Genomic DNA, 27219 nt, shown 5'->3' with positions numbered 1-27219 from the left:
GGACAAAAAAAACATGGTTTTATGTAGGTGTGTGTGTATACACACACACACACACACACACAGAGGAATATTATTCCACCATAAAAAGAGGACTATCCTGCCATTTTTGACAATGTGGATGAGTCAGGAGAGCATTAGGCTAAGTGAAATAAATCAGACACAGAAAGGCAAATACTGTATGATCTCGCTTATATGTGAAATCTAAAAAGGTCACGCTCATAGAACCAGAGAGTAGAATGCCATAGTCTGGAGAATGCAAGAAATAGGGAGATATCGGTCAAAGGGCACAAACTTCCAGTTATAAGATGAATAGGCTCTGGGGCTCCAGTGTACACCGTGGTGATTACGGGTAACAATACTGAATTTTATATTTGAGATTTGCTGAGAGTAAGTCTTAAATGTTCTCACCATACACAAACACACAAAAGTAAGAATGTGAAGTGCTGGGTGTGATAAGTAATTTGATGATGGTAGGCATTTCACAATGTGTACACATGTTAAAACATCATGTTACACACCTTAAGAAAATCATATTGTACAACCTAAGTATAAAAAACTTTTATTTATCAATCATACCTCAATAAAGATGGAAAAAATAATACAGAATAATATATGATATATTTTCATGGGGCTAAAAAGCTCATAAAACAAATTAATGATTTATTAATGGGTTTATTTTCCTGAGTTATGTCATAGAAAGTTCAAGTAAGTTACCATGATATGGGGAATTCAACATTATTTTAAAATATTTAAGGTTGGAATACATAATTTTATAAATATTTACAGTCTATATTTTGTATCTGAAAGATATTTTCCTGAGTTATGTCATAGAAAGTTCAAGTAAGTTACCATGATATGGGGAATTCAACATTATTTTAAAATATATTTAAGGTTGGAATACATAATTTTATAAATATTTACAGTCTATATTTTGTATCTGAAATATTCTGCCTCATAGATTTCCATAAACATTTGTTCCTCAAGCTTTCCATTATTTGAAATTCCTAAAAGGTTTGTCTTTTAAAACGCATTCCATATTTGCACATTCTACAACATATTTTCACATACCTTCTCTCCCAAATGGCCTTGACCCTAAGTAGTATACATGGTAAATTCTCTTCTTTTTTTATCTATTTGTAAAAGAAACATTCATTTATTTATAATAACTTTGAAATTTGCTTGAATAAATGCTTCTATCTGTCCTAGATTATAAATCTTGAGGTAATGTCTGTGTCTTTTTATCAATAAATACATTTTTAATAACATATAGCACAATATCAAATTTCACTGTTATAAAATGACTTCAGAAAAAAAAAAAACCTCTTTGTATTTCCAGTTACAAATGCTACACCAACATGAATAGAATTTAAATTCAAAAATCCAACCTACCAATAATTAAACATAAAAATATTAATATATATGAGTTTTTACATGCATAACAGGTCTACTTCCAACCTTTTCCCCAAAACTCATATATCAAATAAAAAAAAAAACAACAAAAAGGAAAAAATTATTTTATTTTTTAGACAGTTGCAGGGCACATGTGACTCTGAAATAAAAACAAAGTTGGTTAACACTTTGGAACTATTTACTTTAAAACTAAATTCTTGGATGAAAAAGGGCAACACATCATAATAGATGACAAGTGACGATACAGTGAACAGTGTTATAATGAATTCTTCCCAGGAATCATGGTGACAGAGTACTGTGTTCTCAGTTTCCAGACTGCCATTTTGGTATTATTTTGAAACAGTAAGACTTCTGATTGGTACTGGTTCATGAATGTCTTTGCAAATTCCAAGCGGATAAAACATGCAATTGTTACTGTACAAACTGTAGACGCTGTAAACCCAGATGATATCTAATGGAAAACCAATTTTGTTTATTTTTTACTGAAGCTAGCACTGAAACCATGAGAGTAGGGAGGACCTGAGTACTAAATGATGTGTGTTGAGGCAGCAGCTCTTTAATCTGAATAATTGGATTTTAGTTCACACATGCTGTCTAGCAAGAAACTTCTTGAGAGTATTTGGATTTCTAATGCTATTCTTTTTTTGTATCATAGCAGTGTGTATAGTCTTCCCTTTAAATGTCTTATTAAAATATATATATAACAACATTTTAAAATGCAGATACCATCCCTCCATATATCCCTTATACTAATAAATTTCCAAACGCTTTGCCTTACCTTCTACCTGTTCTTTTAAAGATGCTTTCCTCCATTTTCTATCAGAATTTTACCTTCTAAACCCAAAGCCATTCATGTTAGCCCCTACTTAGAAACCTAACAGCTCCTACCACATATAGCAATATTCCTCAAAGTTAAGGCATTTGGTAACCACATCTTTTTTTTTAACCTTATCTTTTTTTAACAAACAATTATTTGTTTATTTAAAGCTTCCTTTTATATCATGTAAGTAAATTTTGTGCCACTTGCACAGTGGAATACAGTTCATCTTGCTTTAACAGTCAGAAGAGAATAGGTTATGCAGAGGTAACAAAAGAGCCCCAAATACCAGTGCCATAAACTGGGTTAATTTACTGCTCGTGCTGTTGTTCCATTAAGGTCAGTTGTGATTCTGCTCCACATTTTCTTTACTCTGTGACCAAAGCTACTGGAACACCTTCTATTCTGGGATATTGCCAACTTTACTGAAGAGGGAAAAGAGGATATGGCCAATCTTTGCTTTTAAAGCTTCAGCTTAGAAGTGATACAGATTGGTTCCACTTTCATTTCCTTGGCCAGAGCAAGTCATGTGGATAAGACTGAATGGGCCAGGGAAAGCTAATCCTTCCCTAGCTAGTGCAGCAGATATTTTGAACAATAATACAATCAAACGCACTTGCCAAGAACAGACGATAATTAAAATAAAATGGAATGGAAAACACAATGTTATTAATTTCTAGTTAATGTTTCCTGCCAAGTGTTAAAATCATGCCAACTGATTTTCTTCTTAATATATTTAAAATATTTGAAAGAGAACTGTGTCTCTCTATATGATATAATGTCATATCCACATCCAGGTATCATATAAAGTCATTCACCTAAAATCATTACCAGTATGATTTCCACATCTACAAAAGCCAAAACAGAACTCCTAAATAAAGCTTTCTGAAACTCTGATCAAAACTCATATTTCCAGTATCAGCTCCAGCCATGAATTTTCCTTCTTCTTATTCCTACCGCTCCCTATGCCCCCTTTCTGACAGTACTTCACCTCTGCAGTGCCACACCTTATGTTGCTTAATTGCACTGTTATTTGATGAACCAAGATTCATTTCTGCAATATTTACCAAGCACATGCAATTCATGCCGCAGCCCTTATCCTCATATAAAAAGTCTTACAGTCTTCTTTAGTGAGAAATAGTGCACAGACTACTTTTCAGATGAAGTATAAACTGAAGAATAATTTTAAAAAATGTAAAAGGAAAAGAGAGTGACTATAAATGTAAGGTTTTGGCCTAAGATGAGGGGTAGTCAAAACATTATGAACACTACTACTTAGATAAAACTGTTAAAATGTGTTTATTTATTATAATTAAATGTCAACTAAGAAATTGGACAAATTAACATGGAGGAGGGAGATAAATTATTCAGAATGTTTTGCTCTTTTCTGATTTATACACTGTGCAACATAAATAGCATCAGAATCTGCAATACCGATAGTCACTAAATCCAAGAGAGTCTTAGTTTCTGGATCTGAAAGAAGAAGAACCCAGAGGCATGTGATCGCTGAAATTATTTATGGATAGATAAAAGTTACAAATATATACTATAAAGCTACAGATCTTAAAGGGATTAATCTATTGGGCTGGGCAAAAACTTTGTTTGGGTTTTTCCATACGATCTTACAGAAAAACCCAAACAAACTTTTTGGCCAAACCAATAGCATAATGACTCTATTCAAGCAAAAGTATGAAGAAAAGTGTAATTTAAAAAGCAAAACTGTGAGGTCACCATCACCCTGATACCAAAACAAGACAAAGGTATCACACAAAAAAGAAAATTACAGGCCTATATCACTGATGAACATAGATACGAAAACTCTCAACAAAATACTAGCAAACCAAATGCAACAACACATTAAAAAGATCCCAGGAATGCAAGGATTTTTCAGTATCCACCAATCAATCAATGTGATACAGCATACTAACAAAATGAAGAATAAATACCATATGATCATCTCAATAGATGCAGAAAAAGCTTTTGATAAAATTTAACATCGATTTATGGTAAAAATTTTCCAGAAAGTGGGCATAGAGGGAACATACCCAACATAATAAGGGACACATATGACAAACCCACAGTTAACATCATAGTCAATGGTGAAGAGCTGAAAACATTCCCTGTAAGATCAGGAAAAAGACAAGGATGTCCACTCTCATCACTTTTATTCAACATAGTTTTGGAACTCTTAACCACAGCAATCACAGAAGAAAAGGAAATAAAAGGAAGCCAAATTGAAAAGAAAGATGTAAAACTGTCACTATTTGCAGATGACATAATACTATACATAGAAAATTCTAAAGGTGCCAGCACAAAACTACCAGAGCTCATCAATGAATTAGGCAAAGTTTCAGGATACAAAATTAATATACAGAAATATATTTCATTTCTATACACTAACAATGAAATATCACAAAGAGAAATTATGGAAACAATCTCATTTATCATCACATCAGAAAGACAAAATACCTAGGAATAAACCTTCCCAAGGAGGCAAAAAGACCTGTACTCTTAAAACTATGAAATGCTGATGAAAGATATTGAAGACCACATAAACAGATGGAAAGATATACCATGTTCTTGGATTGGATGAATCAATATTGTTAAAATGATGATACTACTCAAGGCAATCCACAGATTCAGTGTAATCCCTATTAAATTACCAATGGCATTTTTCACAGAACAGGAACAAAAAATTTTAAAATTTGTCTGGAAACACAAAAGACACTGAATAGCCAAAACAATCTTGATAAAGAAGAATGAAACTGGAGGAATCATACTCCTGACTTCAGACTATACTACAAAGCTACAGTCATCAAAACCGTATAGTATTGGCACAAAAACAGACACATAGATCAAAAGAACAGGATAGAAAGCCCAGAAATAAACCCATGCACTTATGGTCAATTTACAACAAAGGAGGCAAGAATACACAGTGGAGAAAAGACAGTCTTTTCGATAAGTGGTGCTGGGAAAACTGGACAGCTACATGTAAAATAATGAAATTAGAACATTATCTAATACCATATACAAAAATAAACTCAAAATAGATTAAAGACCTAAATGTAAGACTGGATACTATAAAACTCCTAGAGGAAAACATAAGCAGGACAATCTTTGACATAAATCACAGCAATATTTTTTTGGCTCTGTCTCCTAGAGTAATGGAAACAAAAAAATAAACAAATGGGACATAATTAAACCTAAAAGCTTTTCACAGGAAAGGAAACCATAAATAAAATGAAAAAACCTAAGGGATGGGAGAAAATATTTTCAAACAATGCAACTGACAAGGGATTAATTTCCAAAATACAAAAACAGCTCAACATCAAAAAACAAACAACCCAATCAAAAAATGGGCAGAAGACCTAAATAGACATTTCTCCAAAGAAGACATACAGATGGACAATAGGCATGTGAAAAGATGCTCAACACTGCTAATTACTAGAGATGCAAATCAAACCACAATGAGGTATCACCTCACACCAGTCAGAATAGCCACCATTAAAAAGTCTATAAATAATAAATGCTAGAGAGGGTGTGGAGAAAAGGGAACCCTTTTACGTTGTTGGTGAGACTGTAAATTAGTGCAACCATTACGGAGAACAGTACAGAGGTTCTTTAAAAAACTAAAAATAGAGTTGCCATATGATCCAACAATCCCACTCCTTTCTGCCTAGGATTTATCCTCCCTCTCCGTTTTTTGAATATCTGCCTCTGACTTCTAAGCATTATTTTTAATCATTTTTTTCTTCAAGTTTCTCTGATTAGCCCCAGAGAACAATGGGCATATATCCAGAGAAAAGTCTAAGTTGAAAAGATAAATGCACCCCAATGCTCATAGCAGCACTATTTACACTAGCCAAGACATGGAAGCAATCTAAATGTCCATTGACATGAGTGGATTAAGAAGATATGGTATATATACACAGCAGAATACTACTCAGCCATAAAAAAAAAGAGTGAAATAATGCCATTTGCGGCAACATGGATGGACCTAGAGATTATCATACTAAGTGAAGAATGTCAGACAAAGACAAATATCATATGATATTTTATATGGGATCTAAAAAATTGATACAAATGAACTTATTTACAAAACAGAAAGAGACTCACAGATGTAGAAAACAAACTTATGGCTACCAAAGGGGAAAGGAGGAGATAAATTTGGAATTTGGGATTAACAGACACAGACTACTATATATAAAACAGGTAAGCAACAAAAACCTACTATATAGCACAGGGAACTGTATTCAATATCTTGTAATAACTATAATAGAAAAGGATCTGAAAAAGAATACATATATGTATAATTGAATCACTTTGCTCTACATCTGCAAGATTATAAATCAACTTTACTTCAATAAAAAAATTATAATAATTTAAAACACAGCAAAATTGATTAAAAGTATCCTGTACTTGATTCTCTGTTACTTCTCTCTCTACATAAGATATATGCTAGCAAAAATTAATTTTGAAGTATACCGTTATTAGTTTAGGAGCACAGCTTGAGGATTTTAAATCCCTAATATGAAAAAATTAATAAAAATATCAGTCTTGTATATGAATAATTAAGATACTGATATAGTTTGTTAATGATAAATTCCCTTTTCTAAATGCAAAACTGATATATGTCTTTAAAAATTAAAAAGGAAGAGATGATAAAGGGAAAATTCCCTTTATGCTATTTGGCTTACTTCCATAATACAGCTGATTTTATAGTGTCACCATAGATATATTGCTCCCCTAGCATACCAGTGAATGTTTTGAGGAAATGTGTTGAATATTTTTTCCAATAATTACTGAAAAGTATTTTTCATGTAGTATGACTACAAGCAATATGTAGTATGCATATTTGGAGTATGTGGTTAATTTTTATTTTTTAAACTTCCTTAGTGTTTTAATGAGTACCAGGTAAACATTTAACATTGTTTTTTAAAATCACATCATTCTCAATTTTTCTTTAGAATGAATGTAGAAGATACCACTAAAATGAAATGATGGGAACATCATATCCTCTCATTTGGAACTTTGGTACTTTCAAATCCTTATATATTTTCTGGTGATGGCAGCCTTTCCCATTTTGTTATTTAATGATTATTGACTGAATGTCTGGTAAGGCACCTGGGCATTCAAAATAGTGCAGGATACGGATATTGAAATTTATAATCTAAAAGAGAAGATACATCCAACCTCAAATCACTATCACATAAGACAGTATTATTATCACATAAGTTATGTATGAAAGTGCTAGAGGACAACAGGGGATTTAAAAAACATTGTTCTTTGGGGCTAAACAGAGAGACTGCAAGGAAAAAGTGACATCTGATTTGGGTAAAAAATAATGCTTAAAAGTCAGAGGCAGAGATTCAAAAGAGGGAGAAGGAGGGTAAATCCTAGGCAGAAAGCACAGCATGAGGAAAGGCAAAGAAAAGAGATGGGAAATCATACTGGAAATTAGGGTGATAGCAGGGGGTTTCGATTGACTAGAATTCTATGTGGGAGAGGGGTGGGCCGCTGGGAAAATAGGCTGGGTGTTGTATCAGAGTGCAGCTTTGAGAAAAATATCTGCTGAATGAAGGCAATAAACCAGACATTTTCAGTGCAAGTTAGAACAATGAATTGCCAAATAAGGAGCTATCTAGCTATTTTGGTGTGTCTAATTACAGAGTGAAAATGTATTACAGGAAATAAATACTGAATCAGCACTTTAAGAAAGTATCCCTCATTAACAATACTTTTAAAGAGTCAGGATGTTTGAAGTACCAGAACAGATTATTTTTGTTTTTGTGTGTATAGAAAGCCAGGAGAGATGGAGGTGGATGAACAGACACAGATAAGTAAAAAGAAAGTATTCTAATGCACTTATCTGTTAGGAAGTGCTTATTCTAACCTAGAAAATTTGTTATTGACAACTATAAAAAAATAAAAATTATTACAGGATATTTTCTACTTACATGTGTGCAGAACATTGCATTTTTACAAGTGTCTTCAGAAATACACATTTAAACTTCATGAAAACCATACTGTTGTGGAGAAAAGGGAACCCTCAAACACTGTTGGTGGAAAGGTAAATTGGTGCAGCCACAATGGAAAACAGTATGGAGGTTTCTTAAAAAACTAAAAATAGAGCTACCACATGATCAAGCAATCCCACTCCTGGGTATATATCCAGAAAAAAATGAAAACTCCAATTCAAAAAGATATATGTACCCCAGTGTTCATAGCAGCACTATTTATAATAGCCAAGACCTGGAATTAATCTGTCTATAGACAGATGAATGGATAGAGAAGATGCAGTATATATGTGTGTATACACACACACATACACATAAATGTATATATATACACATACATATAATGGAATATTGTATGTTTTATTGTATGTTAGGAGTATGGGATTAACAGACAAACTACCAAACATAAAATAGATAAGCAACAAAGGATTTACTGTACAGCACAGGGAATTATATTCAATATCTTGAATAACCTATAATAGAATATTATCTGAAAAAAATAACTGAATCACTGTGCTATACATCTTAAACTAACACAATATTGTAAATCAACTATACTTCAATAAAAACAAATAGAAACCATATTGTTCAACACAGCAATTATATTATTCCCATATTACAGATGAAGACTGGGGCTCAGGGAGGCTCAGGCTGTCCCAGTGCCACTTATGAGGTAAATGATAAACGCTCAAATTTAAAACTATCTGACTCAAAAGTGTGCATCTTCCTACCACCCAATTGTTGCTCCCCTGAAAGCAATGGATTTACTGGCTTTTTGACTTTGAGAAAGTTAATTCAGATCCTCTAAGCCTCACTGTCTTCATCTGTACAACAGGAATAAAAATCACACTTCACAGAGGTATCGAGTTGGTTCTGGAAAGTTATGTTTTTTTTCTAGAAAACTGTCTATTTTACCTGTTTCCAAATGCACTAGACAACATTATTATTAATATTCTCTTATGATTTTTAAAATCTCTACTATCTTTATATGCCCTTTTTGGTCATTCTAAATATTACCTGTGCCTTCTCTCTCTCCTCAACCAGTATGGCTAAAGGTTTCTCCATTAAATTTGTCTTCTCTAAGAACCAACTTTTGTTTTTTGATCTTCTTTAGTATTTCTTTGCTTTGTATTACTTTTTCCTCTTATCTTTTAATTTCCATCCTCTGTTTACAGGCTAATCCTGTATTCTATCTCTCACTTCTTGTGGATCTTGTCAGTTATTAATTTCATGTCCTTATTTCCATTATGATTTCTTCTTAACAAATTAATTAATTTGAAGGTTTTTTTTAAGTTTTGAGTCTAAAGTTGAAGGGGTGAGAAATACCTTTCTATTGCTTTGCAGTCTTATCATTGCATTTTGGTTAGAAAAAATGTTTTGCACAATACTGATTATCTGAATTTACTTAGAATTTATTGGAAGTTACATTTATATAAATGTATTCTTTGTGTTTGAATATGGTAAATTTTCATAAGTGCTCTATGTTTGCTTGAAAAGAATGAAATTCTCTTTGTGTCAGGTTCATTAACTCATATCAAACTCATTATTAAGTTTTTCAAATTCCCTAATCTCTGCTATTTTTCGGATTCTTGACTGAGCACTTATCTAATTTTTTCCACTCCTTTATTTCCAACCTTTCTATGATTATCTCTTGTAAACAGCATATATAACTGCATTGAAAAAATCCCATGTGAGGAGCTTTGTCTTTAATAGGTATGTTTAATTGAGTTATTTTCACTCTAATAACAGACACATTTACATGTAACTAATTTTGCTGTTTTTTTTGTTTTGTTTTGTTTTGTTTTGTTTGGTGGTGGTTTCTCTTCACCATGTTTTTTTCCAGTAATTTCTCCCTTTTCCTGTCTTTATTAGTTTGATTGATTATCTTTTTTCTCTCTGTACTAGTATATATCTTCAAAAGATCACAATTATATTTTTAACACCTATATTTAACAAGTTGCAAAACTAATTATAATCTCCAGTTCTTTCTGAAAAGAAACAAAAGAATGTAGAGGGCTTTTTCCCCAAAGTTCCCATACCACATTCTATGTTATTTATCTAGAATTTTAGCTTTCCAAGTTTTTTTTTCTCACAAAATTTAAGTATAACATTTGTTATATATCAGTATGTATATATGTGTATATATACACACACACATATATACCCATATACTGCCCAAATCATAAGTGTGCAGCTTTCAGTATAATTGAAAAAATTATACTATTTCCTTCTTTTCTTTTAAACATATTATTTTAAAGACTGTTAAAAAATTTTTTTTGGTAATACAAGGTTCTTTAGGTATTCATTTTCCACCTGTCACACTTGGTGGCTTTCTTTCCTTCAGAAATTGATGTAGTTTTAAATTTTTGACTGCTATCTCATATTTGTTTTCCATGGAAGTCTCATGTGTCCTGGGTTCTGACAACTGCATGTTTATTTCTGAATTACCTCTATGGATGTCTCCAGTCTGCAACCCACTTTTTTTTTTTTTTTTTTAATATTCATGTTTCTCCACCTATGGCTCCCCTTCACAAAGGCAGTGTGAAATCAGACGCCATACTTCCCCACAGTGAAGGCTCCTGGTTTTGCTTTCTCATGTGTGACACTATTTCTAGTCAAGGTCCCAAGTGGGCCACAGAGAATTTTGCAGCTTGCCCAGCCCAGCCCAACAGTTTTTCTTGTCTCTGTTTCAGAGCCTAGGTAGCCCGTCATAGTTTCAGGGGCAAGACCTACAGCTTTGTCTTCTCAGCACCTAAAACACTAGCCTCCCACCTTTTAGGCCAGCTTCTGTTCTGATATTCCCATGGGCTGTTGGGTTTCCACGTGGGCTCGCTGCTCTCCTTCTCATTGGTGGCACCTGGGCACTTCCCTCAAGTTCAGCTGTGAATTAAACCTATATTTGCCTGTGTGTGGGATGCATGTGGGAGGTACACAGGATGTACCGGCAGGAGGAGGTTTTCCATCAGCTCAGTGTAATACATTTTCTAGAAAAATGTTAAATGATTTTAACATGGGTTTTCTTTTTTAAAATTTTTCATTGTAAAGTACACATTACATAAAAATTAGCATCTTAACCATTTTAAATTCTAATCATTTTTAATTGTACTTTTCAGTAGCGTTAAGTATATTCACCTAATTGTGCAAGCAATCTCCAAAACTCATTCTATTTTCCACAACTGAAACTCCACACCCATTAAACAACAACTCCCCATTCCCTTCCTTCCCCTGCCTGTCGCAACCACATTCTTCTTTCTGTCTCTGCAAATCTGACTACTCTGGGTAACTGATATTAGTAGAGTCATAGGCTGTTTGCTCATTTCACTTATCATCATGTCTTAAGGTTCATTCATGTTGTAGTAGCCAGAATTTCTTTTCTCTAAATATCAATAATATATCATTGTATGTATATACAGTTCGCTATCCATTCATCCGTCAAATAACACTTGCGTTGCTTCGATCTTTTGGCTATTGTGAATAATGGTGCTATGAACACGGGTATTCAAATATAATTTTAAGACTTTGCTTTCAATTCTTTTGGATATATTCCCAGAAATGGAGTTGTTATAAATCTATCTTAAAATACTGTTTTCCATACTGGCTGCACCATCTTACATTACTATCCACAGTGCAGACAGTTTGCAGTTCTTCCACATCCTTCACAACAATTTCTGTTTGTTTGTTTTTTGTTGTTGCTGTTGTTTTTTATCCTAAGGGGTTTGAGGTAATAGTACACTGTAGTTTTGACTTGCATTTCCCTAATGATTGGTGATGCTGAACAGTTTTTCACGTGCTTGGTCATTTGTATATCTCTTTTGGAGAACTAAATGACTGAAATATAATTACATAGGGACTTCCCTGGTGGCGCAGTGGTTGAGAACTTGCCTGCCAGCGCAAGGGACACAGGTTCGATCCCTGGTCTGGGAAGATCCCACATGGCGCAGAGCAACTAAGCCCGTGTGCCACAACTACTGAGCTTGCATGCTGCAACTACGGAAACCCATTTGCCTAGAGCCTGCGCTCCGCAACAAGAGAAGCCACCGCAATGAGAAGCCTGCAATGAGAAGCCCAACTAATTATAGTTGATTATATGGAAAAATGGTTTTCATTTCATTGAGATAATTCAGAGTACATCAAAATCAGCATACTATCCACATATCATGAATGGTATTACCATTCTACCAGGTGTCTTTTCAAAAAACAGCTACAATTAGAGTAGAGATCTGAGTTCATGTCTATGAATTGCCTCAATACTTGACTCTAAAACATCTATAAATAGTGTATCTTGAATATGAATCCAAGGTAATGGTAGATTTTACCCTGAAAATTCCATTCTAGATACTTGTATAAAGCCTATCAACCAACTAATAAACAAAAATACAGTGAATACTATTTTACCTACAAATGGAAAATCTGTTGCAGGAATTTTTCATGGTTAACATATCCTGCATTTTTTGCTTTCCTTCTAGAATAGACTGAGGCAACCCACCACAGCGGCCAAGCTAGGAGGCTTGTTGCTCAGCACAGAGAAGAGTGAGAAAACCTGTTTTTTTTTTTTTTGGCAGGGGGGAGAGTTTGAGGTTATTCTAAGAATATTCCACAAACATAAAAGTGTTTTGTATTTTTCCTACTTGAGTATTATCTGTTTTCACTTTTCTCTAGTAGTGTGTGCAGCCAAGGAATAATGGTACAAAAATATAAATAAAATCAAAGAATAAGTTGAAATAAAAGTAACACACATTTCTATTGAAAAGTTGTACACTTTGTTATTTGCAAAAAGAACAAAACTCTTATTTTGAGCCCTCTGACCTCTAGACTGTCTACTGAGGAAAAGAGAAACGTGTAAGTTTAGTGTCCCCTTACCATCAGCAGGCATTTCTCATGAGTTTGTAAGTTAATTCTATGAAATACAGGAAACTACATAACACATATTTCATTACGTTCATAATTCTTGACTAGTAACTTTCAGATTTTTTCTGTTGAAAAAATCATAAGGATTAAAACTGTAAACGATTACATCCAGAAATATTTAATCAATTAACTTCCTAATAAAGCTTGACTGATGAAAAGTATACTCTGGGTGTTTTTAAAAGAAGCTCTTTCAAGTTTTCATTTTAAGTAATAACTGCATTTCTTTTATGTATTTCTTTTTAATGAGTGTATTTAAAATGTGGCCTGGGGACTTCCCTGGTGGTCCAGTGGTTAAGACTTTGCCTTCCAGTGCAGGGATTGCGGGTTGGATCCCTGGTCGGGGAGATAAGATGCCACATGCCTTAGGGCCAAAAAAACAAAACAAAACAAAACATAAAACAGAAGCCTTATTGTAACAAATTCAATAAAGACTTTAAAAAAATGTGGTCTGGATTTTCACTCAAATACCATATAATTTACTTCTACTTCTTTGGAGTAATTCTCTAATAGAATGATTAATGACAACAGCATAATGATTAATGATGATACATTATACTTCATGGCTCCTAGGAGATACAGCACTTTACTACAGATTTCATTGCCTTCATCAGTATCAGGAGGCTGACAGATGAGAGTCTACTGTCCTTTTTATGAGAATTTAAAACACAAAAGAGGTTAAAGCCATGTCAAATAACATTTACATCTTTTTGTGTCCATGAATATGAATATTAGTTCATATTTGTTCTGTACAAATATTTCATTTATGTGCCTACTATAAACCAATGTGATCTGTGAAAAAGAGAAAGGTTTATAGTTTCTGATACATGCCCATAATCACCAACTTTATCCTTATTTTGTTTAATTTCTCTGACTTCCAGGAAAGTACTATAAGAATGAAAGAATTTAAACTGATAGCAATTCATTTTGACTTGACAATTTTCTGTCTTTCACTTAAGTTTGGGGATTTGGAAATTATTGGTGTAATTAAAAAATACCCAGCAGGAGAAACTGCCTTGACAATATTTAGAAATACCTGCCTCAAGATCCAAACTCCTGTAGCTTATTAGGACAAAGTTGGGTCCAGAATTTGCATTTCCTGAAGTCTAGGCTTGAGTTTATACTCTAAGTTTGTGAAACATACAGTTGCAATGTTGTCTATCCACTCAGAATATGCTGCAAAGAAATGCAGTTATAAAGACCAGTTTCAAAGATTCTTTAATAGAAGACCAATTTAAAAGTAGAGTCATTGACTATAAGTGCAGTCATTCTGTAAGTTTAAAAAGAAGTCTCTACAGAGTGAAGTAACTCAGAAAGAGAAAAACAAATATTTTATATTAACACATATATATGGAAACTAGAAAAACGGTACAGGTGAATCAGTTTGCAAGGCAGAAATAGAGACACAGATGTAGAGAACAAACATATGGACCCCAACGGGGGAAAGCTGGGGGAGGGGAGGGGGGTGGGATGAACTGGGAGATTGGCATTGACATATATACCCTAATATGTATAAAATAGATAACTAATAAAAAATTATTTTCAAAAAAAATGAACTAAAACTTAAAAAATTAAAAAAATAAGTCTCATTCTGAAATTTTATTGTATATTCTTATGATACGTAATGAGCGACATACCTGCCCCAGGCTGCCTCATTTGTAGATGCTTTATTAACTGGAACACAGGAGGAGTCAATAACAGTTGATTTATTCATCTTATAGCAGAAACCACAGTCTGGATCCAACATACATTCATTACAGTAACTGTAAAATGAAACAAGTTATAGTTGTGTTAGCAGAGACAATTGGTGCTCAGCACACACTGTATTCTATGTGCTCCCCTGCATTTTCCACTCTACTCTGCAGTAAGCTTGGGGCCATGGGACTTGTTTTGGCCATGGCAAACGACATGGGCTAAGGCAGGTGAGAGCTGGCTGGTCTCTTCCATCTCTCCCTCCTCTGGCTGCAGCAACTTTGGAAACCACTTTGAGATGGAGGAGGATTGGATGTGCAATATTGGATGTAGAAGCACCACAGTCTACCTACAGCAAATATACTTTTGCTTTCCTAAGCCACTGAGATTTGTTACCAGAGAATGGACTGGTCCATCTTGAACCAGCTGCCTGGTTCCAAACTGTACCAAAGCATTATTTTTCTTAAATATCTCCATCATGTATCACAGCTTTTAAAAAATGGAATTTTCCCCTAATATATATCATGAAATAGAAAATTCAAAGAATGAAAAAATTACATCTAGGGAAAAAAGTTAAAAAATAAAAATGCCACCACAAAAATAATGGTCACTTGGTGGACATCTGTCCTTTTAATAAATATGTATATTGAAAATCAACTATGTTTTACGTACAACTATGTTTTAAACTATGTCTAAAAGAACTTGTAACCTTTCAAAATTGTGTATTTTTTTAGGCTGTGCTGTGTGTGGCATGTGGGATCTTAGTTCCCCGACCAGGGATTAAAGCTAGGCCCCTTGCATTGGAAGGCGAAGTCTTAACCACTGGACCACCAAAGAAGTCCCTAAATTTTTTTTTAAAAAGAGAAAGGGGAAAAAAAAAGTTGGTGTAGGGAAAAAGGCTAACTTTTCTCTAAGTTAATTACATCCACTGGTTGGATTATAGAGTCATAACCAATTAATCATTGCTCACCTAACAGCAGTATCCTAACTGCAGGAAAATTTTAAAGAGGCAAAATCCTTTAGAAAGCAAGGTTTTCCAACATAAGCCTACAGCATGCTTGTAGAATGAGTTTTCTCACTGTCATGCTATTTGCCAGACAAACCTGGAGCCCTTTATACACAGCAGGCACACACAAGGTATGGAGACCCTAAGATGAATAAGCTAAAGTCCCTGCTCCTTGGTAGATAAAAGGCAAGGATGAGAAATAGCTATACCAGTAAATAATGGTAATATGATAGAAAACAGTTGACTACTCTAAGGACAGAGACCTGATTATTTGCCTGCAAGAGTGGGGGATAATTCAGAGATGATACTTGAACTGGATCATAAGAGAAATTTACCAGGCAAAGAGGTAGAGAGAAGGGCATTTCACAGAACTGCTTATTATTGGGTTGGCCAAAAAGTTCATTTGGGTTTTTCCATAACATCTTACGAAACAACCTGAATGAACTCAGTACATAATTAAAGATCAGTCAGTACAGATTTACTAAATATCTACTTTGTACAAGTAATTACACAGTGGGGGTGTAGGAGAGAAACAGGGTAAGAACTACTGCAAGTTACCTGAAGAAGAGATGAATCCTCAAAATCAAAATACTTCTTTGATACATTTAGCTAAATGGGAAAAAAACTGGCATTGTTTAAAAATTAATTATTGCCATTTCAGCCTCTGTCTGTAAACCTTTCCTTTGCAAACAGTCTATTTTTAATGAGACTTCAGCTCTATATTAAAAGCAAAAAAGAGGTCTTCCAAAGCCTACCAAAAGATCAATACACTTTAGAAAGGTAATAGAGTACCGTGAATCTAAAAGTGTCCACACCTGTGATAAGCAAAATAAAACAACAGAAAGCATAAGAAGTACTCTGAGCTTCTGGCTTTGAGAACTAGACTAGGCTAATTTGGAAAGGCAGATCATTCCTACTAGTATTCTGTTTGTTTATTTATTTGTTTGTTTTTTTATTCTGCCCATATGAGGTAGAATTAACAACTCTGATTGTTTCAGTGGCTTTAAATGATACTTATTTGGGAAATGTCAATTCACACATTTGTAGAGAAATGACTCTCTACTTAATTTCTGGAAAAATACTTATTTCCCATAAAGGGCCAAAAAACTTAATGATAAAGACTACTAGTTACTGAGAACCTACTGTATGTGCATGTCAGACATACAAGGTGTTATCCATAATGCTTCTATCACCCATTCAAGCATCTAACTCTGACCACAACCTCCCATTCTTCCAGCTTTCTTACTAAGTAATCCATGCTCTGCCATGATCATTCATTCAACAAATACAAATATTTTACACTTACTCTGTGCCATGCATTATTCCAGGGGCTGGGACTCATTAGAGAACAAAATAGTTTCCCTGCCCCTGTGAGGCTGATTTGTGTATTTGACCTCCTGGTGACCTTCCGTTTACTGATCTATTTGCTCACTATTCATTAGCTTTCTCCTTTCTTTAGTTCTATCCTTAACTATCTTACTGACCATGACCCATAGTTTCAACATCCTATATTTCCCTGCCTATTTACCTTCTCATTTCTCCCATCAAGGTATACATGAATGGAAATATTTGCCTTTTCGGTGCCTTCACCCACATACCTAAATACAGTTGAAGGATTTACACAACAGGGCAGATCAGTAGTTCCTCTATAACACACTACTACCATCCTCAAAAGGATCTTCAACAGCCTGAAATTCTCAATAGTTTTCTCTCGTCAACTCCATAGGAGGACTATTTCAAACATCCTACACAAATACTATTCCTCAGATCTCCAATGCTCCATTTCCCCTTACTCTCTACAAATGACCTCAACTCCAACTTTGTAGAGAAAACAGATGAAAGTGGCAAAGATAAGAAATTTATAATCTTATAGCAAACATATAAACCATTCTACTTTCCTATGCTCCCGTTACAAAGAGAAGCTGTTCTTCTTAGCTAAGGTCAACTTCTCTATCTGGGCATTCATCCCATTCCATCTCCTCAGGCCAACTCAGACCTGATTATCGCCCCTTCTCTCTCTTAAAAGAAAAGATTAGATTTTTGATTTTGATATTTGTCTCCTTTTAAATGTTGGCATTAACAGCTATAAATTTCCCCCTAAGCACTGCTTTAATCACATCCCATATTTGGTGTGTTAAGTCTTCATTTTCATTCATCTCAAAGTATTTTGTAATTTCCCTTGCGATTTCATCTTTGATCCACTGGCAGTTGAGGAGTGCATTATTTAATTGTCACAGACTTGAAAATTTCCCAAATTTCTTTGTTAGTGATTTGTGATTTCTAATTTCACCTCACTATGATCAGAGAGCACACTCTGTATGATTTCAATCCTTTTAAAATTTACTGAGGCTCGTTTTGTGGCCTAGTGTATGATCTATCCTGGAGAATGTTTCTTGTACACTTATGAAGAATGTGTTATTCTGTTGTTGTTGGGTGAAGTCTTCTCCAGATATCTGTAAGATCTAGATCATTTATATTCAATATTTTTATCTTAAAGCATCTTAGCCCATTGGTTTCAAACAGCCTTCACTCCACTTCACTTCCTCCACATCCTGAAAATTGTCTTTAGCACAGGGGTCAGCAAACTATAGCCCTTGAGACAAATACAGACCACCCCCTGTTTTTGTAAATAAAGCTTTACTGAAACATAGCCATGCCATTTGTTTACTTACCTATGAATGCCTTCAACTTCAAGGGAATAGTTGGGAAATCTAATAGAATTCATATGGCCTGCAAAGTCACAGACATTTACTATCTCTTCCCCTTTACAGGAAGTTTGCTCATCCCTGATCTAAATCACATATACAGATTTTTTCATTCCTTTCCTTCAAGATCTCTTACTTCCTTACTCCTAGGATAACTGTTCTTTTGTCTTAGAGATCTTCCACAATCCTTTTTTCCTGATGCTTTACTAACTTTATGGCTTTGCATTCTTCTCTGTCAAACTTTCATAGTAAACCACTTTAACCACTCTTACCAGACCCTTGGTGTTTTTGTATTTAGGTTCTCTTATAAAGTGAACCTATAAGCTTTTATGTTTGGTTCTTTCTAACCATCTTTATTCTTACTTTCTATATCTAAGTTGCTCTGCACTGGTGGAGAATTAACATAACCAGGCATACTGGTAAAACTATACATTCACAGTACTCAACTGCAGCTGGATTCTCACTGCCGCAAGGGAACTCTTACCTGTCCCTAATCAGAGATTCTCCCCACTCCCACAGCTGATATCCCAAATGCCCATGACTCTCCTCCAATCCCAATCCTTATTCCCTCCTACAAATCTTTTAGAAAATGGCCTTGTCGTGCTTTCCAGAGAAAACGGAAGGGATCAGGAATGCACTTTTTCAACTTTAAACTCAGACATGAACAAAGATATCTATAGCCACATGTACCCCCACCTCCTCTCCTCCAGGCTCTGAAAAAGAATTGTTCAAAGGTCACCCTTCTACCAGAGCTTTTAAACTTACTCCCCTGGTCTGCACTAGGATCAACACTTTGTCCCATTGGTTGTTTTTTTCTCTTTATACTTTCAGACCTCTCCTAGAACATACCCTATAGTTTATGTGCAGGCTCTGGCCTTTCCCATATTAAAAAAGTATGAAAAACTATCTTTTGCACTACTTTACACCAGTTCATAGGAGTCAGTCAGTGAAAAGAGGACAAGATTTAAAGAGAGTTCAATATCCTTGCCATCTCAGGGAGTGGGCGACTGTTTGGGAACTGATGTGGCCAACTCATCTGGCCTTTGAGCCTCTCAGGCTTCTGGAGGCAAAGTATGATTTCCTACCGCTCCCTTATCCTTGACCTGGAATATACATTTTTCATCATATGTACTATTTTATGGCAAAATTCTCCCAAATGTAACATTTCTAACTTCAACTTGACATTTAGAAGATAACAGAAAACTTTAAATCTCCTGGGGAATCTGCTAACTGACCTTTTATAGAGTGCATATATCGTAACTGTGGCTTTAAAAAATGGTGTTGAAAAAAGGAACAACTTCTAGAAGTGGCTATTTTTTATTCATGATTTGCTCTTTAAGGCTTTCTTGAACAAGACCTGATAAATTTACATGAGACTTTCTAAATATAAAAGTTGAGAATTTAAATACATTGTTATTAAACCAATGCTTATAAGAATATTCTAAGCACAGATTAAAACTTTTTTTTTTTTTTTTTTTGTGAAAAGCAGACTGGTATATTAGGTCCAATTTGTCCCCTTTCAGTGTATGACCTGGAATGAGTTCTAAATTCTGGACTTCAAGTTTTCCATCCCAACAGCACATGATCTCTAGGAACCCACCCAGTCGTGAGATTCTACATGAAAGAAAAAGCAGACATACATATATTTTCACTCTAAATTCACACAAACTTTAACAGTGTAAAACATATTAGGATGCTGTAACATCTCACAAATATTTACTCTTACATACTTATTACAAGGGCAGACATTATAGGTGTGCCTTACTTTAAGAAACTCTAAAGTTACAAAGGAAGTGAATTAAGAAAGCATTTACAAAAGGACTGTGTTTTATAAAAGGCATTGCTGAATAAATCACATAAAATGAGGATTCTTCTCTTTTGATACAAAATATTTTAAATTTCAGAGAAGTCAATATACAGTACAGTTGATGGTGATGGCCCTCCTCTTTGATCTGTGCACACCTCTATTGTAGAACTTACAATGTTCTTTACTGACTGGTTGGCAAGGACCCAAGGGAAAAGGCCATACTTACCAGCTCTGCAAATGCAGCATCCCATTGTAGGCTAGATACCCAATGCATGTTTACTGACTGAATCAAAGCATGATAGCTCTATAAATCAAGGTACACTGTAGGTTCATTAATCTCTTTCTGACCACTCATAGAAAATAATTTTGGGGGGTGGGTAGTTCGGAGTGAATATCTGAGTCATGTTTGGGAATGAAATTAAAAGAAGGTAAAACCAATTGTCAGATGGTACTTTAAGCTAAGCCCAGTTTTTAAATTGCCAGAGGCTAAAGCTGCCATTTGCACACATTTAATCTACAACGTAAATGGAACTGGTTAGTAATTTTGATAACTCACTTTCAGAAACACCAGCTGCAAGGGCCAATTTCCTTGAAGCCCAAAGAAAACAGCCACACAAAGAGAGGGCTCTCTTTTACATCACAGCCTGCAAAATTTCATAGTAAAAGGACATTATGATATTTAGAGAGAAACTGCGGTAAGTGTGCTCAGAATGCATGCTATTGTTCTTGACTGTGGATACTTTCAATTGGGGAGATTATACAATGGCCAATGTTCTACTAGGGGATGAAACTGCTGGGGAAACTAGCAAAGCATACTAGAAACTGTAGTAGGAAACTGGAAAATGTATAATCCAAACAATAACTATAATTAGAACCAAACAGTTCTTGTCTTGCTAGTTTTAAGGAAGGAAGATTTAACTTTTTAATCTCTGATCTTCCTTTTTAGAAAGGGACAAAAATAAGTATTCACATATTTAGAAAAAAACTGGTTCTAAAACTTCAAAATATTTCCAATTAAAGTAAAAAAAGAACAGAATAAAAGGCAGCTTAGTGTCTATGGGAGAGAAAGGATGGCCTATTTTCATTTAATCAATCATTTACATGTTTCACATGGCACTCAGGGTCTTAACTAAATGTGCCCTCTTCGCTCTCCTGAGAAAATCTTTTAAAAAATTGATTTGGGTTAATTTAGAACATTTTAAGTTCCTACTCTGTGAAGTCAAGTATGAACTTGGCCCTACAGAAAACAGTCCATTCGTTTTTAAGTATGTCTCATTAAATCCAATGAGATAGAACGTTAAGAACCGTGGTCTTAAAATGCCTGTCTAGGCATGGCCTAAATTAAAAAAAAAAAAAAAACAGTTGTGGTAAACGCAGGTGTTAGAATAATCAGTTGTCACGGGTCCACTTTCATTCTCTGTGGGTTCACTCCTTCATTTCTTATGTATGAATTTAACACCTTACTCTGTGTAATTATGTCACTCTCTTTCCCAGACATCTCTTCTAAATTTTCTCTATTCTTTACTATGCCCTCCTCACTCCTAACTGCCCCCACTGCCTTTAGGCAGGCGACGTGGAATCCAATTTACTCTTACTGGGGGGACAGCCTGCCTTGCTTGTAGCTCTCTGCAGGACCAGATTCCTACACGAGTTCTGCAAAGAGAACTCCAGGACACCTGCCTTCTTTCTCAGCCAGAGTGGAGATGTTAGGGGGCTCCCTCTCCCCATTTAGACCGTGAAAGTAAGGAACTTGTGAGAATGTCTTTTAAAAAAAGAAATTCTGGGGGACTTAAGTAAATGGTTGGAAATTAATTTAAGAAGTTAGGGAGTATTGACACTGATTTTATGAAGCAAGTCATGCCTCACCACTCCATGGAAACTGCTCTAACAGAGATTGCTGGTGCCTTCTCGTTAACTCTGGGCACCTTTCTTTCCTAAACTTATCATTCTGTGATAAAATTTCCTAAACACTTTCCTTCTTTCCTAAAATCTTTTCATTCCTTGACACGATGTCCTTTATGCTTCTTCCACCTCAGACAGAGGCATCCTTGCTTTCTCCTTGCTTCTCTTCTTGACAATCTTCTTTCATTACTCTGTATAACTTTTGCTGGGAAACATCAGCCGTATACAACCATTATTATCAGTGATACACAGAGACTCCATGACCTGTTTCTCTAGTTTGTTTCTCCTCTCTAAGTCCCAGATCCATATTTCCACTGCCCAATTTTCTGAATATTCACAAGTACTTAAACCTCCATCTTTGACTTTCCCCTCAAAGCTTTCCTACTGCTCTTCTTTGTCTCACAGTTTAATAATCTGGGCATGATCTGAGATTACTCACATTTAAATAGTTACAACTCCATCAAATCTATCTCCAAAGCATGTGTAGCTCCTCTAATCTCCATTCTTACCACGTCTCACCTGTACTTTGACTTGAACTTGTCACCTCTCACCTGAACTCTTCCAATAGTCTTCTACGGAGTCTTCCTGCTTCTAGACTCCTTCCATTCCATCTTCTACGCTGTCCTAAATCTAACCTGATCAGAACTCTCTCCTGTTTAAATCCTGCAATAGCTTTCCATTGCCTATAGGATGAAGACTAATCTTTCTATGGCATGCTCTAGCCCCTTCTTGTCAATCTTTTGTGCTATTTCTCCACAGATGACATGGGCTGTAATCAGTCCGTACAAACTGCAGGATTCAGAATATATGTTCTTATGTTTTTCCTCATAATGTTTTCTGTCTGGTCTCCTACTTTCCACCTTTGTTTTCCTACACATTTGCCTCAAGACTTATATTTGGCATCACCTCCTCTGTGAAACTCAGGCACCAGCAGAATTAGATGTATCGCTATGCTACCAGAGGATCATAAAAGTCTACTATTATTACTGCCCATCCTACCATTTCTCTAAGGGTTTGTGATGTGTTTGCCTTCCCTTATTGCACTGTAACCTTCTCAAGGTAGAGATTTTTGTCTTGTACATCTTTTATTCCTAGTGATTTCCATGTTGCCTGATAGATAAGTGTTCAATAAATACCCATTGTATAAATAAGGGGATGAATGAATGTCACTTATACTGACAACATATTTGGTAGTTCTCCCTGCAGCTCCATTTGAGAAGTTACACCTCATTCAGCATATCTTGGTCCATGAGATCATAGGATTGAAGCTTGAAATCAAGCTCTGAATTATGCCTTACAATTCATGGCTCTCAGATCAAATCCACATATAATTTGCTGCAACCATCTGGAACACAGTCGTATTTCTCATCTCTTCCCCTTGGAAACTGAGGCTGAGAATGCAGTGGATTCCTGAATTAGAGGCAAAAAGTAACTCCTAGCAGTGAGGCTTGCTGATTAAAAGCAAGCACACGCTCTTGCTCTTTGGTGCTATTAAATAAGGAAAGTTTAGCCTATTTATCAGAGTGCATTTATCAAAAAAAAAAAAAAACCAAAAACATTTACTAGTACTTTAGGCTCTAATTTCTAGTCACTAATTGTCTAATCTTCCTTTATGAATTCTTGGATTGGTTCTCCCATTTTATCTCAGAAAAGTACACTAATAAACTCTCTAAAGGGAAGGGAGGTAGAAGAAGAGAGTTGTATCTGCTGAGCTTGTCGCTTTCAATGGGGCTAAGTGTTTTCCTATTATACTACATGAACCTTTGGTCAACAATCTTAAAAACAAAAACCTCAATTCCAACTTTGCAAACATAAGATGACATGTATACGCATGTGTTCATATTTGTACATATTTGTATTTATGTAAGTAAATCTCTGTGTGTATATATATGCGCACACATTTAAATACAAATTTTTCATAATTAAGGTATGTTATAAGTTTAAATACAAATTTTTCAAGATTAAGTTAAGGTATAAGTTGAGAATAAAATCAGATTTACATTACAATTTGGTAATCAACACATAGGCACCCAAATACAATCTAATTAGTGTGCAACATGCCACCTTCAAAGGAAAAAAATAGTAATTTATCTTCTCTGGTGACAGTATACAGCATTAATTTTTGAAGGGACAGGAAAATATCAGAAGAAACATTAAGAGATTGGAATTTTTAGGTTTGCCAACAGACCACCTCTATTCGCATTTGTAGATGTGAAGACAATTGTGGAGGGTGTGTTCTATTGTGGTGCTACCACAGAGAGCTGACCACATGCAGAGCACTGTACTAGACAATTACATGTGCTTAGTTAGTCCTTACATTGGAGGCTTTACTTTCCTCTTTGCTAGACAAGCAACCTGACATTTAGAGAGATTAAGCTATCTAAGGAAGGTCACACAGCTAAAATGTGGCAGAGCTGGAATGCAGACCAAAGTATATTGACTCCAAATGCCCAGATTTTTATAAGTTTATTTAAAGGGAAATAGGCTAAAAGTTTTAAAGGGAATATGCTAAAATTAAATGGGAAATAAAAGAATAACTACAGCTTCTATAGCAGTGTAAAATTTACTAAGCACTTTCACATACACTGTGTCATCTGGTCTTTCCAACAAGTTGGTGAGGTACACATTAGAATTCCTGTTTTACAGATGAGAAAACCAAAGCTCAGAAAAGCAAGAGTTGCTCATGTCCTTAACGCAGGTTCTCTGACTCCAAATGGAATTTTTATTCTACTTAGGCTTTAGTTTGTTGAAATTTAAAGTTACGCTTGTAAGAAAATTGATTGGCATATTGAAGATACTGACATTGCGACAGATAAAATAAATACTTGAGTATAGATGACGTGGAATCTTCTGTTGTCTTGTGTAGACTGCATATGAAGTAGAGGTTACACTCCCAGGAAAATGAAGGCAGAGAGGCCAACACAATTTGGAAAAGTGTTGACCACTACGGCACAGATTTTTTTTTTTTAATTAAAATTTTTTATTAAGATAAAACTCACATACTATAAAATTTACTATTTTAACCATTTTAGAGCTTACAATTCAGTGATTTTTAATATATTCATACTTGTGCAACCATCATCACTATCCAATTCCAGAAAATTTCCAGCACCCCAAAACAAACCTCATATCTCCCAATTTCCACCTCTCACCACCTCTTGGCAACCACTAACCTACTGCATGTCTCAACAGATTTCTGTATATAAATGGGATCATATGTAGTCTTCTGTTTCTGGCTTTTTTCACTTATTATCATGTTTTCAAGGTTCATCTAAGTTTTAGTACTTCATTCTTTTCTATAGCTGTGTAATATTTCATTGTGTGGCTATATCATATTTTTTTTATCCATTCATCAGTTGATGGAACAATTGGGTTACTTCTACTTTTTGGCTATTACAAATAATGCTGCTAGGAACATTTGTGTACAAGGTTCTGTGGGAACATTTTAAAAAAATTCTTTTGAGTATATGCCTAGGAGTGGAATTGCTGGGTCCTATGGTAGGTAATTCTATGTTTAATGCTTTGAAAAACTGACAAACCACTTCATGCTTGTCCAACATGTTTCATGTTCTGACATTTGATCTTCAGCCAATTGAACTGGTACAGGTATATAGTCTTGAATGTCGTCAATTTTTCCAAAGCAGTGGTCAACTGAAGACTGTCATTTTTAATGGGTATTGCCAAAAAAGAAGATGTTTTCAAGATAACAATGCTATCAATCAGCAGAATGAAAATTCTTTATGCCTTTCTGCAGAAAGAAGGAGAGGGAATCTTGGCCAATAAAAAACAGCAAATAAATTGTGGGAAGATCAAATTATGTTCACCAATGTCTAGCTGCCCCCCATTTCAAGCTGTATGGAGGAGTATAACTCCCTAGCCTCTGGAAGTTAGGAGCAGCCAAGTGACTGGCTGTGGCCACATAATGTGAGTGGAAGTAAAACTGGTAGCTCACTATTCATCTCTGTGATGAATCCTGAAGCCTCGAGGTAAGAGATGGCATCATACAATGTTGGGACTACCATTAGCCTAGGTTCCTGAGACACAAGCAGAGCCTTTGTTGCTTTAAACCACTATTGTTTTCGTGTTTGTGTGTGTGTGTATGTGTATATCTGTGTGTGTTCTAAAGCAATGCCTTTCCTAGCCTGACTGCTATACCAGCTGAACTTAATAATGTGTCATTCTGGTTATCAGCTACAGTGATATAATTATTGACACATTTTTATTGAAGAGTTACAAACTGATCCCTATTTTGTTGACAGATACTTTATATGCAGGTCATAGAGTTTTACCAAAATAATAATAAATAAAAGTAATGTAAGAACACAGTTTTGTTTGGGGCTCATCATCACCATTTGAAGACTCTTCTAAATAAAGCTTATTTTATGTTTTTGTGATGGTACTTGTATAAACACTGTCCCTGAAAAGCTATACAACACACGCCTGCAATATGCGCTTAACTAAGCACACCACCAGACACGAGTTGCTGATTTCTGCACAGGGCTCCTAACACTAGCTCTTCTACTTATTGAGAACTTTCCAATATTTCAAGGTCTAGGGTAGGTAGAGTCCCTTGTTAACATCACAGTTTGGATCACAGTGATAACTATGGAATCAGAGTTTAGCTAAGCAGTACACTGAGGGACATTTTCTTTGATTAGTGTTGTACTATTTTTAAAGGTAATAGTAAAATTCTTAATAGTGAGCAGCTCATCAGTATCTTTCAATATATAGAAAGCATATCCACAAATATCCCCTGTTCTGAAACTTTTCAGAAGCAGAAAATAAAAGTTGAAAAGAAGTACAGGCATATCCTATTTAGAAGAGACAACATTCATCTGTTTAACATATAAAATATAAATAAGTAATCAAAAAAGCAAGGTATTTGTTACTGAAACATCATGTATTCAGTATCCATGAAGACCAAGCACTTGTAAACACACTTGGATCCTCAGTCACAC

General features: G+C 35.0%; 1 protein-coding gene across 2 annotated transcripts in view; it reads right to left on the bottom strand.

The window, feature by feature from the left end:
- The window catches only part of SLC2A13 (solute carrier family 2 member 13), a 409059-nt gene that overhangs the window by 53609 nt on the left and 328231 nt on the right, over positions 1 to 27219 (bottom strand). For both annotated transcript variants that reach the window (XM_057701928.1, XM_057701929.1), the window contains one exon: positions 14787 to 14912. In XM_057701928.1, the coding sequence (XP_057557911.1) occupies positions 14787 to 14912 (126 nt within the window). The remainder of the gene's footprint in view (positions 1 to 14786; positions 14913 to 27219) is intronic.

Source organism: Hippopotamus amphibius, chromosome 12 (genome assembly GCF_030028045.1).
Source record: "Hippopotamus amphibius kiboko isolate mHipAmp2 chromosome 12, mHipAmp2.hap2, whole genome shotgun sequence".
Lineage (NCBI taxonomy): Eukaryota > Metazoa > Chordata > Mammalia > Artiodactyla > Hippopotamidae > Hippopotamus > Hippopotamus amphibius.
Note: the sequence above shows the minus strand (reverse complement) of the source record. Positions and strands in the feature narration are given on the sequence as shown.